This window comes from Phaseolus vulgaris, chromosome 2 (assembly GCF_051622355.1).
Source record: "Phaseolus vulgaris cultivar YP4 chromosome 2, ASM5162235v1, whole genome shotgun sequence".
Classification (NCBI taxonomy): Eukaryota; Viridiplantae; Streptophyta; class Magnoliopsida; order Fabales; family Fabaceae; genus Phaseolus; species Phaseolus vulgaris.
In genome coordinates this window covers 6,862,085-6,881,102 of record NC_143499.1, presented here as the reverse complement: position 1 = coordinate 6,881,102, position 19,018 = coordinate 6,862,085, and the positions used below count along the sequence as shown (strand labels likewise).

Genomic DNA, 19,018 nt, shown 5'->3' with positions numbered 1-19,018 from the left:
ATCTGGATATATTCTGGATTACATAATCCAAAAGTCAATCTCATATTCATAAAAGACTTCCGAATTATGTAATCCGGAAGCTAATCACACATCTGAAAAAAAGGTTTCTGGATTACCTAGTCTAAAAGCTAAAGCTAATCTTGTGTATAGAAAAGACTTCCAAATTATGTAATCTATAATATTAATAAAAGATATTTTGGAATACAAAAATTTATGGGGTGACACAAGAAGAAGGTATGGAGATGCAGAAAGAAGCAGCCATATATATTGTTGGTCAATAAAATACACTTATCTAGGATATTGCTTCCTGCACCCAATAAATTTGGAACTCCATAATTGTCCTTCATTTTGAAATTAAAATTCTGAAATTGGAAAATACATTTTGAAAAAAGAAATCCAAAATAGAAATAAAATTTTGGAATAGAATTGAAAAACTAAAATCTCATTCTACCAAAATAAAAATAATATATTGCTGAAAATAAAATTTAAAAAATGAAAATCTAAAAACATATTTTAGAAAGAGTGTCAAAAAGTTGTTCCAAAAATCTAATCCAGAAAAATATTCCGAAAACAAAATTCGAAAATGTATTTCATAATATAAAATCAAGAATACATTTTAGTTTGCACTCCCCACTTTTATTTAAAAACTTGATCATTTCCCGTCAATTTATAAAATGCAGATTCAAATTTATTGGCCGCAAGAAGAAAAACCACATGGCAGGAAGCAAAAACCACTTGTCTATTTGGTCGAATGTAGGTTCGTGGACCCGTTCACAGTGGTTGCGGGGTTCCTTTAGTATTTAATATAGAGGGAAAAAATATAGAATTTAATATTTTTATATATACTTATAAATAAAAAAAATACAATTAGTTTATGAATAGAGAGTAAAAGCCATTTTTTGGAGAAACTAAATTATGGAGAATTTTATGAAAAGCTAAAAACAACAAGAGTTTATGCATTTAATAGTTATACAGCTTTTCTCGTTTCACTTCTCTAAAAATCAAAATTCTCAAGTTATTTTTTAAGCTTATAATAAAAAGTTCATTTTTATTTCAATTTATTTATAAAAAAAATCTACCAAATAATTCGTAGCAAGTGAATCACGTCACCTTCCTGTGTTTTCACAAATTGCACCCACACTTTTGTGGGAACATTTTGTGCCAATTAACTCCTTTTTTTTTCTTTTTTTACATGGATTCACTCATCATTTTTTTTGTCTCTTCCTAGCTAGTTTTAGTTAGTTATTTGTTCCATCCCCTTTACTCATCTGTTTGGAAATCGTGAAGAATCGTTTTTCGGAACGATTTTGAGTGAGCCAAAAGAATAAATTACACACAAGCTTATAGAGGATACAGTTGTTGAAGTGCGATTCAATATCTGTAGAGAGAGATTGAAAGTTGAATTTGATTTGTCCCACCCTGATCTCAGTGATTCAGAATATGTTTCCCATTATAGGAACAATTAGTCAAATACTACAATAACTTTATTTTTTTATCTACAATAAATAATAAAAAAATACTAATCACTTTAGAGAGATTCAACCTTATGGAAGAACTCATCCATAACCTTTATTACAAGACTTATTCCAAAATCTGTTAAAACAAAACTCTTCTAGATAACCCAGAGGAAGACATCAAACAGCTTGAATGGATACGTGAGATCATTCTCATACAAATCAACGTATCTATGCACTAATCAGAAAAAGAAAAATTAAGAAAGTGTGATTTGAATGTAATCCATGACCAAGTCTTTAATTGAATCAAAGTAAAAGCTTCCAGAACATCCACTACTCCCCCATTAAAAATAACCATGTTTCTATGCTTCCAAACTTCATTGATTACTGCGATCCAAACAACACCCCAAACCTCATTCACCGAATCAGACGCGTGTTGCTCAACCTGAACAAAATTTAACAATGGAACGTTGTAAAACACGCTGAGCACGCACAACAATGGTTCTACAATAACCAAGCAAATCTACACTAAAAAAACAAATGGATGCTAGTCTCCTCCTCAACCCCACCAAGCAACCATGCACTCAAAGAATAGATACTGCCTTAAAAATTTCATTTGAAGCAGATGAATCAATGTACTACAGTAATATTTTTGAATTTGTGTTCGAAACCTTCAAGATGATCAAAGGTCAAGTACCATTTTTATAGTGTAATTAGGTTGGTTAGGCAAAAAGTTGTATAGATATGAAGGGTTGCCAGGAATCAAGGAGAGAATAATTTTTTGTTTTATTTCGGGCTCGTACTGAACCATTCATTTTTTAAGTTTCATAGTAGGCTACATTATTCAACCTACCTCACAATATTAAGTTGAAAACGTTTGGAATCTTATTATAATTTGTTTTTGTGTCATTTTCAAACGATAAAATCCCAATATTAAAATTGACAAGTTATGAGACAATTTTGTTGTGTTTAATTAAGCATTAAGCGAGGACGTGGGATCTCGTCTTGTGATTAGGGAATTGAAAACGGGGAGTCCAGCGAGGCAATGATGGATTTGAAGGTATTTATGAAAGTAGAAAGAACATGATGATAATTAAGAAGAAGAAGAAGAAGAAGAAGAAGAAGAAGAAAATGAAGGAGTGGTTGATGATGAGGAGTTGGGTGATTGTGTTGGTGTTGGGCATGACTGTAATTGAGTTTGCGAATGGACAAAATATGCCAGAATGCTGGAAGCAGCTATCTCCATGTCTTTATTTTATGAACTCCACTAAACCACCCCAAACTTGCTGCAATCCAATCAAAGAAATAAACGCAACCCAGAAGTCATGTTTCTGCCAAATTGCATCAACTCCTGGAATATTTGAAGGTTTAGGTATCACTGCCTCTCAGGCTATCCATCTTCTTCAATTATGCGGCGTCAACTTCAAAACCACCACCTGCAAAGGTCCTTTATTACTGCATTCATAATTTCTCTCTTAATATTTTATTTGGCGTGAATCAATTCATATTATACAACATATCAAATTTTATTTATCAAAATTTCAGCATCTTCCACTTCGGCTCCGCCTCCGTCGTTGGCACCGCCGCCCCCAGGAAAGAATTCTCAATTCTTTTTTTTCACGACTTCATCACGATTAACTATTTTTTGAATAACCTTTTATAGAATGATAAGTTATTTATAAACTTGATCATGAATCTTATAAAATAAGTTGAAAGATATCTTTTAATAAAATTTATCTTTAATATTATATAATACTTGTATGGTTTGTTGTTTCTTCAATACTGCATTTTTATCTTTTTGCAGCAATGGCGAGAGGCGATGAAGGAGGCACAAGCAGAGCTACATTCACTGGGCTCTCCTTCGCACTGTTCTTCTGCGTTTACGTTGTGTTTAATTAGAAATATTAATTTTCCCTTCACAAAACTTTGCTGCATTGGAATTAATTATTCATTTCCATTGTTCGTCAATAGCTTGTATCTCCTGCAATTACAATTTCCTTTGTTTCACCAAATCTTGTTCAGAAGATTGGTCATTAATTAAATTAGTCACAATCTATTAATAAGACTTTTATTAGTAAGAAATTGATTTAAATTAATGTGTAGATAGATAAGTTTATGTAACGGTGGTAGAACGGACATTCTCTGTGTGGGAGGGATGTTTGCTTAACGGGTTACCGTAATTTTATTTTTGTCTTTTTCCAACTTGGAATCTTATAACAAATCATTTACTTGAATCTCACTTCCACTTGTTTAAGATCCAAATTTTTAGTAACGTTGCAATTTCTAAACAAAATATTTTAATATCATGTATAATTAAATCATAAAATTAAAGAGGTTTATCATTACAATTAAAATATAGTTTATAATATATATATAAGTAAGAAAAAATAATTGCTGCTAATATATAATAATTTTAAAAAATGTTGGATTCATCTAGGTCGAAATTACTCAAAATGTCCTAAAATTATTGAGTATTGATTTTAAAGTTGGACTTATTTAAATTAATTTTAAATTAGATCATGAACTCCTTATATGATAATTAAAATAATATATAAATTACTTTTCTGTGTGTGTGTTTTGTGCAGTGGATTGTCGGGTAATTCATGATGCTTACTTATCTGTGGCTAATTAATATTTTTACAACACATATTTATGATTTATAATTTAAAAAAATAATCACATGCTTACATTATTAATGGGAACTAATAGTAATCCAAAATTATCTGGTAATTTCTGAAGATAGAATTAATGTGTGTATGATTAAATCAATCACAATTCATTAATAAAAATTTAATCGCACATGTGCGGGAACAAGTTAAGATGTGTACACACTGAGGTCATTTTATTCTATGAATAAGGCTTTTTCATTTATGTTTCTTTTAATAACTTTTTTCATAGAATACAAATTTACTAACCTAAATCTTCATTATAAACGTAAATCTTTGTGAAGCTCTTGATGTATAAGCACATACCTCATAGTTAGGATTACATTAAAATGAATAGATGAAATACATAAAAAAAAGTGAAAGCAACTATGATAGAATATCAAATGATTTTTAATTTACATAAAAAAATGTGAATTTAATCTATATGATGCAACATCTCATACCAATAGTTAGATTAATGAAATTTAGTATATTTAAAAATAATTTTAGTGGAATAAATTGAATAACTTGTTTGTGTGTGTGTAAGTGTAAATTAAGAGAGGGAGAAAAAATGATCATGTACCTTAAATATGTTGGTTTATTCGTACTCAATTTATTTGTTATATATGTTGTTCTAGTTGAATCGCTTTCCTCGATTATAATGATGTGCAAAGAATTAATTTTTCTCTCTTTGAATCAATCTAAATATTTTTTTAAAAATTTAAGTTCTCCGTTTTAATTGGAAAAATACTTCCCATCTTATAACTATAAATTTTATTTTTAAAACTAAAAAAATTTAAATTTTATTTTTCTTATATACTTTTTTAACCAAATAAATTTTATTTCTTTTAAAAAAAATTGTAGTAATATATTTTCTTCCTTTTATTTTTTTCTCTGCCATCTCTAATGTTTGGCCTCATTTCACATGGGCATCTTCCATGGCAACAAGAGTTGACAAATCAAGTACACAACACAACAGACCCATTTCACCTAACTCATATAATTAGATGCTTAATGGCTGATAAGAACCAATTCATAATCTTGATATTGATTTTTTTTTTTTTATGTTTTATAATGAAGATATAAAATAATACCATCCCACAGATAATCAATTCATGCCACACATGTCCCATTTTTTTAAAAATTATTTTCAAAATTTAAACCTTATATGAAAAAGAAAATCACGATAATTTTTGCTTTGCAACTCAACCATGGATATCTCCCGGTTTTAAAAAATTACTATATACCTAGATCCAATTTTTATATTTATCAAACAGGTTCAAAATGTAATAGATCAATATAGAAATTACGTAAAGCTAAATAAAACAATAAAAAAAAAATCTAACTTTCAATTATAGGATTAAAACAATTATGAACCTTATAGTGAAAAGAGAAGTTGGCAACTACTCCTAACCTTAGCAGAAGGTGGCATGTAATAAAATGTTATATTAAAGAGTGACATGATAGTTCCATCAAAAAGATATATATACATCAGAAGGTTAAATAAGAGAAAAATAAATGAAAAATAAATCCTTTTTTCTTCTCATATTAAACCTTTTTATATATCAACACTCTTCCATAAATGTACCATCATGCAAACTCCTTCTTCGATTTTCAGGTTGCTCTAGCTCTTTTGCTTTTCATTTTTTATTCACTACTCTACATTCCATTGCTAATAGTGTATTCTCTCACAGCTTCCACAAACATTCTTAAGCAGAAAGCATTTCATTTGTTTTTAATCCTTTGTTGCTCAAGTTATTAAATATTCTTCAAAAGATACCAAAGTCATGACTTGTGGAATGGTTCTATACTTCGATTAGGCATATTCCATTTGTCTCTACTCTCCAACTTTCCACACCAGGTATGCACTGATGATGGCTAGAGAAAAGGAAGTTGGGAATTATTGGTTTGTAGGATGGGAAAAATAGAAGAAAAACAAAACTGTGGAAAGTTAACTACATAAAATTCTCAGTGTATTTTTACATTAAAGTTTTCAAACTAAGCAGCTAATTGTCTCACACGCAGCAGTGCGTTATATCAGTCTCCTTCAAGCACATCCAATAGCTACAATTTCATCCCATCAAACGGTTATGTTGCAGATGCGGACCCAACAATTTTAGCAATGATCCACACTCTATCACAATGTAGCGCTAATGAGGACACGTAGACGTGGTGATGACGAGAGGGTGGAGTAAGAGTGCAATTAGGGAAGTGGATTTGCAAAGGAAAATTGAAAAGGATTAATCATTTCACACATTTTTTTCCATTTGGGATGCTTACATGTAGCTCTGCCTTTGGGTCACAAATTCTTGAGCATCACCCATTTTATGCAGTGAGAACATACCATGTTGGTTCCCACATAGCTTTCACAACACCTTGGTGGGCCCTCAAATTCCCCCAGTTTTTCTGTGTCTCTTATTTGAGTTTTGTTTGGGATGCATCTTTTTTATCTGATATAATAATTAAGCAGGAAAAGGAGTGCGGTTTATTAATATATAAAGTTCAGCGTGGGACTTTTGAGTCGTCTCAACAAGAAGCTAGTTTGAAGGTTTGCATTGTTAGTGGTATGGGGAGACAGCCTTGCTGTGACAAACTTGGAGTGAAGAAAGGTCCATGGACTGCTGAGGAAGACAAAAAACTGATAAACTTCATTCTCACCAATGGCCAGTGCTGTTGGCGTGCTGTTCCCAAGCTTGCTGGCCTTCGTCGTTGTGGTAAGAGTTGTCGTCTTCGCTGGACTAATTATCTAAGGCCTGATTTGAAGAGAGGCCTCCTCACACAGGCAGAAGAACAGCTTGTTATTGATCTCCATGCCCGTCTTGGCAACAGGTTTTTAATATTACATCCTCTCCTACCCTATCATCTCGACTAATATAATATCTACGTAACACAGGTAACTACATTTTCAAAATACCAAAACCTACTAATAACTTCTCACAACCACAACATGTGCTTTGGCTTGCTTTCTCCTTCAAACAAGTTTAAACTCCTAAGTCATTACATGCATCTATGTTCAACAAGGTACTTGCATTTTAAATCATGTTCTAAGCTGGCTAAGTTAAGCAAAGTTATTAGTATTCAGACGTAAAACGTACAAGGAGAGTGAATAGTGCATGCGTGTGTGAAGAGTTTATTTATAATATATTTAAAAGTATATAATGTTTAAAGTGATAAAAATATGATAAATTGATAGCACGCAAAAGTCAATAAGCTGGAGATGATTGTTGAGTAAGGAATAATGACGTAGTGTTATTAGTTAGGAGATAATTCCTCATTTGAAGCTATCTATAGGGTTTGTTTGATACGGGTACACTTACCTTTGGGACTAAGAAAGAGGCTTACAATGTGGGGACTTAACTCATCAGTTTTGTTGGGTATAGGAGTGAGTGATTGTTGTAGTTTGTCTGTCTCAGGTGGTCCAAGATTGCTGCCAGGTTACCAGGAAGAACAGACAACGAGATTAAAAATCACTGGAACACCCACATCAAGAAAAAGCTCCTTAAGATGGGTATCGATCCTGTTACTCATGAACCTCTCAACAAACAACTCTCATCCCATGATAGTTCTTCCCCTGCAGACCATTTGCCACAAGTTGATAACATCCATCAGGTTAAGGAAAATGGTGTGACTCTCAACTGGGAAGAGAATTCCACCTCATCACCAGCTGAAAATTCTTCTGGGGAAGAATCCCTTTTGATGAATAGCATTTGCAGTGATGTGTATTTAATGAACAGCATGTGGCTGGATGAAACCCCTCTTATGGACACATTATGGGACAGCACACCTAAATTAGAGAATGAAAATAATGGCATGGGCTTGCCAATGTGGGAGGATAACTGTCCTTGGTTGTTGGACTGCCAGGACTTTGGTATTCATGATTTTGGTTTTAATTGTTTCAGCCAGATTGAATCAAATGCACTGCAAACTACAGACATGGACAGAAAAGGGCTTTAGAATGCACTGCATCTAGTAAGTGGTTGTCCTTAAGAAACAGAGCAAGCTAAAAATATATGTGTGACAAAATGGGAATAAATCCTCAGGTGTCCATGTCATGTTCAAATTTTGTGTTTATATCTTTCTTAATGAATGATATAAGGTCTCCTTGATTATTTGTCAAGAATGTGACACACAAAAGATTTGAACATGATTTTGTTATGTTAAAAGTTTGACACAAGAGGATTAACAAAATAGCATGGACTTGAATTTAGGTTCTTGGTGTTTAATTTTATCTAGCTATATATTGTGTTACATAATACTCCTGGAAGGTGGACTACAAACCTTTCCTCTTATGAGGATAGTCACCAACCCAATCATACAAATTATTCCCAACATAATCCCCAAATACCGCATTAAGTGGATTCTTGTAAATGATGTAATTTCTTTTGTGTATGGGAGGCACAAGAAAATGGGACAAGTCTAACAACTACTGGGTTTTGTTGTAGTTGTGTAACTTATTGTACATAGATGTTGAATTTGAAAATACTGTTGAAATCTTCTTTTTATTGTGCTTATAAATTCTGCAATAATTTCTCATTTTCTGGGATAGACAAAAGAAAATTGGGGAGATGAAAATGATGATGAGTTTCCTTGAACATTGAATCCAGCAGTATGGCAGAATAACATTTTTGACATTTTAATTCTAAAGAAACAGAAGGGTGGAGCGCATGTTTTGTCATGCACATGAGTGGTTTAATTTTCCTTTTACTTTGTTTCTGTAATGTATCCAGAGTGCTTCAATGCTATCATATGCTATCCTTGTCGCCCACTCTTCTTCCTCGCCTTTTGCTATTTCATCACTTTCATTTCTTTAATTATGCACCTTTTCACACATACACCAAACTGTTTTCTAAAACAAAAATGTTACCCACACACCCATATTAACGAATCACATCTAAAGTGAAAACAAAATAAATTATAAGATGATGACATTATTCACTCACTCTGTCATCATTTTGGCAATAAAAATAATACAAGTATTCTTAATGAAGATGTGAGCATTGGATAAAGAAATTGCAGTTTGAGGAAGATTTTGATTGAACCTGGTAGCACTCCCATTAGCTTAAACTGGTGAAGTAGTTAGTGGAGTTAATGATTATAACATTTTAGAAAGCAAACAACACCATTAGCCCAACTCACTCCTTTTTTCATTCCACCTCTTATCATATCTTCCAGGATTGTTCCACAGCTTTGGATTCCAACACTCAACACCTCTCTTCTGCTTATACTTTAATTAATATAACTTTGCTCCTTGGAAAAACCCCTTTTAGAGACTATTTTATTTTCATAAGTAAATTATGACAACAATTCTTACAACCACTTTTCACATTTGGAAAAGGTTGAATATTGCTATCTTATTCAAGTAGGATTGTCTAGAGTGAAAAATACTTTAATTGAATTATAAATATTCTATTTTATGTAAAAAAGGGATAAAGCTAAATTAATTGAAATTTTAAATAAGAAAACTAAAATTTAAAATTCTACTTTAAACGTAGATTGGAGGAAGTAGACGTCATACTTGCATATGATAAGATAACGTTTGCCTTGACTTTTTGTGCTTTTCATTATCTTTTGAAAAAGCTTATAAGAAGTAAAATTTTAAATAAGTTCACAAGTAGGGAATTCAACTTTTTTTTAAAAATGGATTAGAAAAATAAAATACATTACACTTAGATCTGTTTTCTTTAATAAAGATCAAACATAAGTTTATAAAAATCTAATTTGACGTGACTTTTTTTTTAATTCTAATCGTAATAGGCTTTTGATAAATTACTTATTCCATTTTCATCTTCGTCAATGCATCATCCCAAGAAGAATCATGCTGGAAATTTTGTAATTTCACCTTCATCTAAACGCTCTATTCACTTTCTCTCCTTCCATTCTTCCCAGTACCCCACTCTTCTAAGTGTTGCACACCTATATAACCATTTTTTTTCCTTTCAGTTTCTTCAACTAAGGCCTCTCAGCTCTCCCTGTTTTTGTGTTCTCAGCATTGAGATCCTCCGGGTAGTTTTTCTCCTTCATCAATTCACCATCTTATCTTATCTATGTGCTTCATTGCCCCTTTCTACTTTTTTTTTTATCTATTTACACCTAATTTTATGTTTTTTTTTTCCTTTTTCAACTTTTGATGTGGACGGATTTTGTCAATTTTGGCCAATATGTTGTGCTTTTCTACCTGTCGTCAAATGAAGTGTCTCCTATTAATGAATCATGAGTGGTAACTGAAAGACAAAGTTATTGATTGAATTTAATCCTTCAAGTTATTTTGCAACTGAACGATTATTATAGAAACCCTAGTTGATGCTGAATCTTTACAAGCTAAAGCGAATTTATTTTTGTCTCTTTGTTATTTTTGTTGTTGTAATGAAACTCCAAGTCCATTTTTTGTCTGCTAAGTTTATGTGATCCTGGACCATGCATAATCTAATTTTTATATAGCTAAGCTAGAGATCTTTCACCTTTGACTGCTAGAAGGCACAGTATGTTGTGTTGTTGACATGCTCATGTACACCAATTACAGGTTGAGAATATCTCGTGAAATCTGTATCTTATTTCCAAGATAGCAAAGATATCCTATAATTCAGTGCTTGCGAATGAAAAGTAGAGAATCGTTACTTTTAGAAAGGTCAAATGGGAATGGAAAACAGGGATCAAATTTATCCGACAGGTTTGCTCGAGATGGAACAATTTGGAACCTGGAATTGAAATTAGATATAATACATTCACCGTTCAGTGGGGGCACTTAATTCTAACACATTTGTTTAAGCAAGAGCACATTTAACATGCAATAATTGCACTTGTGATCAGTTGTTCTCTTAATTTGGACCAATCTTTAAAGCAGGCATGCAGTTGGTTGTAACACAATTGGATGTCTTTTAATCTTCTTTCCATTTGCTTGTTATCAATGATTCTTCTCTCGATGTTGCTCTCTTCCTATAGTCTTCTTTATTCTTTACTGAACGATAAAGTACATTGAAGCTTGCTTGTTTTGTTTGACTATTGTAATTTTGGTTCCATATTTTGTAGCACTGCTGAAATTACTGTTGATTATCATAGGGCAAGATGAAGTTTACTTGTGTGGTTGACAGATGTTATGGTTATCGTAAGAATCTGTTTTGTTATGTGTTTAATGCGTTTGATTACTTATTGATATTATTTTATATACTACATTTAATCATGGACAATTTTATTGACTACATCCATCTTGTTGGGCTTACTTAGTGGTGGTTTGTCTTCAGTAACTTTTTAGTTCTTTCACATATTTTGAGCTTCTTTGAACGTGACAAACCTCTACAACAATCTTATTGAATCAATGTGCATTTTAAGATAATGGTTCGTGGAAGAGATCCCTGTTGGGAACATTGTGTCCTGGTTGATGCAACTAAACAAAAGGTCAGATGTAATTATTGTCAACGGAATTCAGTGGAGGTGTATACAGGATGAATCACTTGGCTCAAATTAAAAACAAAGACATTGTTCCATGCACTGAAGTTCCAACTGATGTACGAGACCATATTCAAAGTATATTAAGTGCTCCCAAGAAACCAAAAACTCCCAAGAAACAGAAGGCATATCAAGCTGCTATTTCAAATGGTCAACAGAATAGCTCGTCTGCTAGTGGTGGATTGCATCATAGCCATGGGTATAGTGGACAGGATGGCATTGCTTGTCCATCTTTATTATTTCCACATCCTTCGCCATGTGCCCAGCCAATAGTGGATGATGGCAAAAAGCAAAAGCAGGATGATGCTGATAGAAAACTTGCGATATTTTTCTTCCATAATTCTATTCCTTTAAGTGCTGCTAAATCCATGTATTATCAGGAGATGGTGGACGCCATAGCTCAGTGTGGGGTAGGGTATAAAGCACCGACTTATGAGAAATTAAGGTCTACTCTTTTGGAAAAAGTGAAAGCTGATATTCACAATGATTATAAAAAATACAGGGATGAGTGGAAAGAAACAGGGTGCACAGTCTTATGTGATAATTGGTCTGATGGTAGGATCGGATCACTTGCTGTCTTTTCTGTTGCATGTCCAAAAGGAACGTTGTTCTTGAAGTCGGTTGATGTTTCAGGTCATGAAGATGACAGTATTTACTTGTTTGAGCTCCTGGAGTCAGTTGTGCTGGAAGTTGGTTTAGAAAATGTTGTTCAGGTTATGACAGATGCCAGTGCTGGAAGGCTTCTCATAGCGAGGTATAGTTTATTTTTTGGTCTCCTTGTGTCGCTTACTGTATTGATAAGATGTTAGAGGATATTGGTAGACAAGATTGGGTAAGCACAGTCCTGGAAGATGCAAAGACAATCACACAGTACATTTATAGTCATCCATGGATTCTGAATATAATGAGAAAGTTTACAGGTGGAAAGGAATTAATCAGACCAAAAATTACTAGATTTGTCACTGATTTCCTTTCCTTGAGATCTATAGTGATGCAGGAGGATAATTTAAAGAAAATGTTTTCTCATTCAGAATGGTTGTCTTCCATGTATAGCAGACGTCCAGATGCACAGGCCATTAAGTCATTGCTATATTCGATAGATTTTGGAAGTATGCGCATGAAGCTGAGTGTTTCTGAGCCACTGGTTAAATTCCTAAGGATGGTTGATGGGGATATGCCTGCTATGGGTTATATATATGAAGGAATAGAGAGTGCAAAAGTTGTGATCAAGGTCTATTATAAGGGAATCGAAGAGAAATACCTCCCAATCTGGGAAATAATTGATCGAAGATGGAATATGCAACTTCATTCATCATTACATACAGCAGCTGCATTTCTTAATCCTTGAATTTCTTACAATCCAAACTTCAAGAAAGATTTGAGGATGAGGAATGGGTTTCAAGAAGCCATGCTCAGGTTGGCAACTACAGATAAAGAGAAAATGGAAATCACCAAAGAACTTCCTACTTACATCAACGCCCAGGGTGCACTTGGGACTGACTTTGCTGTCTTGGGAAGAACACTGAATGCCCCTGGTATGGCTCTTGTTCAACAATTAAATACCTTCCACTGTGATCTCACATGAGTCATTGTTGAAATGGGTTGTACTTCTCCTTGACACTCCCCTTAGTCGCATATTGTTGCATCATATCAATTGCATCTGCCAAAAATAATTGCAATCTCTTACACTAACTTGGTCAAAAGTTCTATAGCTCTAGTATATTTGACTGATATTTGGGGAAAAGATTGGTTGAAGTCCTTGTATTATACCGTGTCTAGAGGAATTTTGAAGTATCTTAATAATGGGCATGGGGGATTGGCATTAAATGTTTTGAAAGCATGTGCTCTTTTATACTTGAGCTGACTTTCTCTCTCTTCTCATTTGAACAAGCATCTTGCATTTTTGTTCTTCTGAAAGGCTTTTGCTTATTTCATATTATGGATGTCTAGGCGACTGGTGGACTAGTTATGGTTATGAAATCCCCACGCTTCAGAAAGCTGCAATGAGGATACTTAGCCAACCTTGTAGCTCCCTTTGGTACAGGTGGAACTGGAGTACTTTCCAAAGTATACATAACAAAAACCAAAACAGAGTGAAGCTGGAAAAATTCAGCGATTTGGTTTTTGTGCATTGTAATCTTGGGTTAAAAACCATTTTCCAACGTAGGGAAGCAAAATCTGGACCCATTATCTTTGATGAAATAGATTGTAGCTGTGAATGGCCCTCTGAGATAGAATCTTTGCCCCCACTTATGGATGATTCGTGGTTGGACGATCTTCCCCTTCAATGTAGAGGAAGTCCTTAGATGAAATTTGTGTATAGGAATATGCAGTTAGTGATTAAATTGATTAATAATGACGGCCACAGTCTCTTTACCTTTACTTTCTTTGTATAATATAACTTCCAAAGCCGTTTATTTCTGAGCCAGCTTTTAGTTATTTCTCATTGTATTTAACAATTTACTGTATACGGATACTAATCTTTATTACCAAGAATGAAGCAACCTTTCTGGTGCGGTAAAACGTATTAGAGGACCCCCAAAGTAGTATAATGCTAATTGGCTGATTCTCCCTGCACCCGATCATTTCAAACTGGCACCCGATTGTAAATAAGAAAAGACTAAATTGCCCTCAATGAATTTGACATTAGGTTAAGTGAGATATGTGCACCCAACCGTTATATGTTCCGGATATTGTCATCCATAGGCACCTACTTGACTTTCCGGATCTTTTCATCCATAGACACGTGTATGACTTCTGGAATTTTTCCATCCATAAGCAGTTCTATGACTTCCGGATTTTTTTATCCATAGGCACCAATATTGGGTTTCGGATAAATCCATCCATAGGCACCAATATGGGTTCTGGATAATTTCATCCATAAACACAACAATGTGTTCTGGATATTGTCATCCGTAGGGACCATTGTGTGTTAGGATACATGCTTCAACGCGCATAAATGCATCACAAATGTAATGAAGCTTTGATTGCATTATGTTGTAAAATAATCATCTTATTGATAGAATCCCAACAGAAACATAAATTCCCCATGGAATTTTGAAGAATTCTCTTTATGTTGATTATGTCATAAATGGTATGGCTAGATCACCTTATCCAGGCGCTTGCGTTGAAGAGTACATGTCTTGGTTTAGATCTGTATCACATCCATATGTGATTCATGCGGAGGATAATGAGCGTCCCCTACTGGTACCCTCAGATGCACGTGGCCACGGAGCACATCTTGAGGAGTCACATCCTGAACATCCTGGTATGCTTGTAACTTTATTAACGTATTTATTTGTGTTATTCTTGTAGGGTATTTGTTGTAGAATTACACAAACATTGCAACCATTACATAATCATGGTGATGTCGTGGAGGGCAGTCATGTTTGGGAAGGCATACAAGCAGTCATTATGTTAGCACGAGGAGCGACTGATGATAGAGTTGTATATGTTAGGATTCACGTAGGAATGATTGAGCATGTAGGGATAATGTATTAAGATTCTTTTTTATGTAATATTTTTATCCATGATGATGCATTTGAACCTTATCTATATTATTGAATGTGGATTTTAGTATTGTTATTTACAGTGGTTTGGGATATTAAGTTATGAGCATTTAAAAAAAACCATGTATTGCTTTTATCTATAACAATTATATGTTCCGGATATTGTCATCCATAGGCACCTGCTTGACTTCTGGATTTTTTCATCCATAAGCAGCTTTATGACTTCTGGATGTTTTTATCCATAAACATTAATATTGGGTTCCGGATAAATCCATCCATAAACACCAAAGACAAGGACATAGTTGAATTTTAAAAACTTCGTTGGGTGCAGGAAGCAATTGATCGGGTGAAGGAAGTAATTGCCATGTTAATTTGGTTATTTTGATAAGTAGTCACTCAAATAGAATTTTGTTAATAGTCCATATTTATCCTGTAATTAAGATGTAATGGTGATTAACGTTTTACTTATATTAAGGTGGCTCCACCTGAATGGGTCTACAAAGAATCTTTTCTTTCCACTCTCAACATAGAGAAGATACTGTACCTGTATGGATATTGGGGGCTGAGCAATGTTGATCCACGTCGATACACAATACTTACTTCGCTCTTAGCTGTCCTATGCTTCAAGTTTCCTTCTCTCTTCGCGTGCCTCGGTCGGCCGGTGGGGGTACCTACGGTTGCACTCTGACGCTCAAGTCAGCGATGGTGCTCAATGAGAATTCTCTGATCTTATGAAAAATGTACCTTTTCCCCCTTTCAGAAGTCCCTTTAGTAGGTTGACTTGGGCCTTGGCCATGTGGGCCAAGCAACTGATGGCTAGAGACATGCTTAGTGGTCTCTGGGTCGTGCTTGGTGGTTTCCTGAAATCCAGGGAGTGTTCCAGAGAACGTGCTTGACTTATTCAGCGGAAGTTATAATTGCTCGTTCCACGTGTAACCACGTTCTTTATTTAATTAAGTCATTTAACGTAAACCTTTCGTTCGTCTGGTATCGACCGGTACACTTGCCCCCCAGGCTCGAGGATATGGATGGCCAAAGAGTCGTATAAGACGCATGGGACTTTCGAGGTAGTGCTTGATAGCTGGCACCATTAAATGCGTGGCAGAGATGTGACGTATGGCAGAGCTGCCGTTTGGGGGCGCTGTCCCATCTTTATGGGTTTAACGGTGAGGATTTTGCGTCGTTTCGTATGCCGAGTGCGCTTAACCGTTGGATTGAGTTTGATCTAACGGTGTTGGACGATCGCGGGATTTTCTTCTCTCACTTCTCAGCCTATAAATAGCGCTTCATTTGTGAGTGTTAAGGTTTTTGCGTTTGCTTTATGAATCTTGTGCTTTCTGCTCTGAGTGCCGAGTCCATCACAGTTGTCAACTTCGTCGCTTAGTCCATCATTGAGGTTAGTGATGCCTTCCTTTGTTGAGTCTTCTAATAACATAGATTCATCTTTGACTCGTACTGCATCTGGCAGTGCGAGTTAGTCGTCGGATGGCCCAAGTTATGATTGGGTCGATCCGTCCGTCCTCCTAATACCTAGCAAAATTAAGTCTTCTGATGACTTAGATGAATTTCTTTCAAGTCATAAAGATTTTCTAGCGCTAGACTGCCCGACCGAGGCATTGGCTGTAGATATATGCGGCGTGACCGACCGTGTATGCCACGGTCGGGAAAATGCTCCTCATGATTTATTTTTTGTTTATAGCACTTTCTTTTCTCATTTTCATATATCCTTTCCTTTTGACGACTTCACCATGAGTGTCCTTCGGATTCTCAACGTTGCGCCGACCCAATTACATCCAAATTCGTGGGCAATTTTACAAGCCTTTCGAATCATCTGTCAGATTTTTGGCCTTACGCCTACCCCTGAGTCTTTTTTATATTACTACAATACTCATCCTAGTACTCCTGTAGGATGGTTATTCCTATCCAGCCGTTCGGGAAATGTGCGTTTTGCCGCATTCACCACTTCTTATAAAAATTTTAAAGATTATTATTTCAAAGTCTTTGTCGAGCCGGATGGCTGAGATTTATTTTACAACGTCGATGGAACTACCAAGTTTCCATTCCACTGGACCGAGAAGCCCACCTCCCTCGATAACCATTTTTGGGAATCCTTATCCCCTTTTGATAAGGAGATTTTGATGACTGTAAACCAATCTTCGTGTAGACTTCTTACTCGGGAATTGGTAGCTCTTTATAGGTCGTCCAAGTAATGGGCGGATCTGAATGGTGAGCACCTCTTCCCTTCGGTCGTTTTATTAATAACTCGATGTTTCTTAACTGTATTTATGTTTTGTTTTGCAAATATTGTTCTAAAGATGGATCCTAGTTTGAAGAAATATATGCACAGCCTCAAGAGGCAAGCCAAAAGCCGAAAGATCTCGGTCGTTGCTGGGGTTGCACCTCGGCCGACTAAGCGAGAAATCGTGCCGGTCGAGCCCGTTGCTTCTCCAGCTCAAGGAAAAAAGAGGGGGCGTCCCGCTAAGGCACCCCGTTTCGAGACGGCCAGGTCATCCGGGAGCCCGGTAAGTATGTTGGGGCTATCCGTAAGGGTGGCTCCCACCATGCAATTTGACCTACGCCCTGAAGATGAGGGTGTTTTGTCGGTCGTCCCCTGTCTGGATCTGATAGAGGAGATGGTGGAGTTGCAATATCGGGCGGCCGTGGTAAGTAGGGCACTTGGTGACGAGCTGAAGAGAACCAAAACAGTGTCTATTCCAAAATTAAAGAGGCAATTGAGTAACTCGGCCGTCTCCTTGAAGGAGGCTCTGAAGGCCGTTGAAGATGCTCAAAAGGAGTCCAAGTTGGCTAAGGAAGAGCAAGAGGCTTTGAAGGCCACACTGAACAACGTGATGGCCGAACGAGACGATGCCTTGAAAGCAAAAGAAGAGCTGCTTGCCGATAAGGGGTCCCTTAGCTCCCAAGTTGAACAACTCCAGGGCTTTATGCTGAGTATTAATGAGGAGTCGTTCAACCAGGGCGCTCGACAGGTAGCCTTCTATCATGGTGTGTCGGCGGATGACGAACGATATGACTCCAATATGGATGTGGTTGATGGCCGATTGGTGCCGCTTGGAGGTGAGGAGGCCAAAGATATTGACCAACTCATGGAGGATCCGACCGTGGAGACACCACAAGCGGACGATACCATACAACTAGAAGATTCTATGCCACCGGACGAGACTATAGATGTTGTTTAACTCTAAATTTACCTGAACCCGGGGTGTGGGCTTGGAACAATTTTATCGCTTTATGTTTTAATTGCCTTGAACAATTGCCTTTTACTTTTCATTGTCAATACTAGTATGCGTTTCCGCTAAATATTCTCGCCGACTGATCGAACTGTGTGAATTGTACCAATAATCGTATTGTAATTCGATCAACATGCGCTGATTCTGACCGAACGAAGGGTTAACCGAACTAATAATTAATATCAGTAATTAATAATTGATACTAATTCCTGACCAAAACTTGGTAAATAACGTTTAAGTTATTATTCGGATAACGTTGAAGTTATAGTTCTGACCGAATGACCGGTTAATTAATAATTGATATTAATTCCTGACCAAAAACTTGGTAAACAACATTTAAGTTATTGTTCGAATAACATTAAAGTTATAGTTCTGATCGAACGACCGGTTAATTAATGATTGATATTAATTCTGACCAAAAACTTGGTAAACAACATTTATAATTCTGACCGAACGCTCGGTTATTTCAATTAATAATGAAATTATTAATTTCTGGCCAAATTAGTTATTCTGATAACGTTTAAGTTATAATTTGGACCGACCGCTCAGTTATTTCAATTAATAATGAAATTATTAATTTCTGGCCAAATTGGTAATTCTGATAACGTTTAAGCTATAATTCGGACCTACCTCTCGGTTATTTCAATTAGTAATGAAATTATTAATTTCTGGCCAAATTGGTAATTCTGATAACGTTTAAGCTATAATTTGGACCAACC

At 35.4% G+C, this 19,018-nt stretch overlaps 2 protein-coding genes and 1 non-coding gene across 4 annotated transcripts; all 3 read left to right on the top strand.

Annotated features, from left to right (window-relative positions):
- Positions 1–2,434: 2,434 nt before the first annotated feature.
- LOC137809602 (non-specific lipid transfer protein GPI-anchored 9) lies at positions 2,435–3,514 on the top strand. 2 transcript variants are annotated; one of them, XM_068610715.2, is made up of 3 exons: positions 2,435–2,898; positions 3,000–3,047; positions 3,259–3,514. In XM_068610715.2, exons 1-3 carry the CDS (start codon positions 2,538–2,540, stop codon positions 3,351–3,353), a joined length of 504 nt encoding a protein of 167 aa, XP_068466816.1. In that variant the 5' UTR covers positions 2,435–2,537; the 3' UTR covers positions 3,354–3,514. The 2 variants fall into 2 exon arrangements, with proteins under 2 accessions (XP_068466816.1, XP_090155515.1); XM_090299389.1 differs by lacking the exon at positions 3,000–3,047.
- Positions 3,515–6,235: 2,721 nt separating this feature from the next.
- On the top strand, positions 6,236–8,606 carry LOC137810518 (MYB-like transcription factor ODO1). Its single transcript, XM_068611848.2, has 2 exons — positions 6,236–6,928; positions 7,513–8,606. Exons 1-2 carry the CDS (start codon positions 6,372–6,374, stop codon positions 8,051–8,053), a joined length of 1,098 nt encoding a protein of 365 aa, XP_068467949.1. The 5' UTR covers positions 6,236–6,371; the 3' UTR covers positions 8,054–8,606.
- A 1,238-nt stretch (positions 8,607–9,844) lies between these two features.
- On the top strand, positions 9,845–13,963 carry LOC137810519 (uncharacterized). The gene is made up of 3 exons (XR_011080912.2): positions 9,845–10,102; positions 11,426–13,077; positions 13,493–13,963. It is a non-coding gene; the product is annotated as an uncharacterized LOC137810519 (transcript).
- Positions 13,964–19,018: the final 5,055 nt, after the last annotated feature.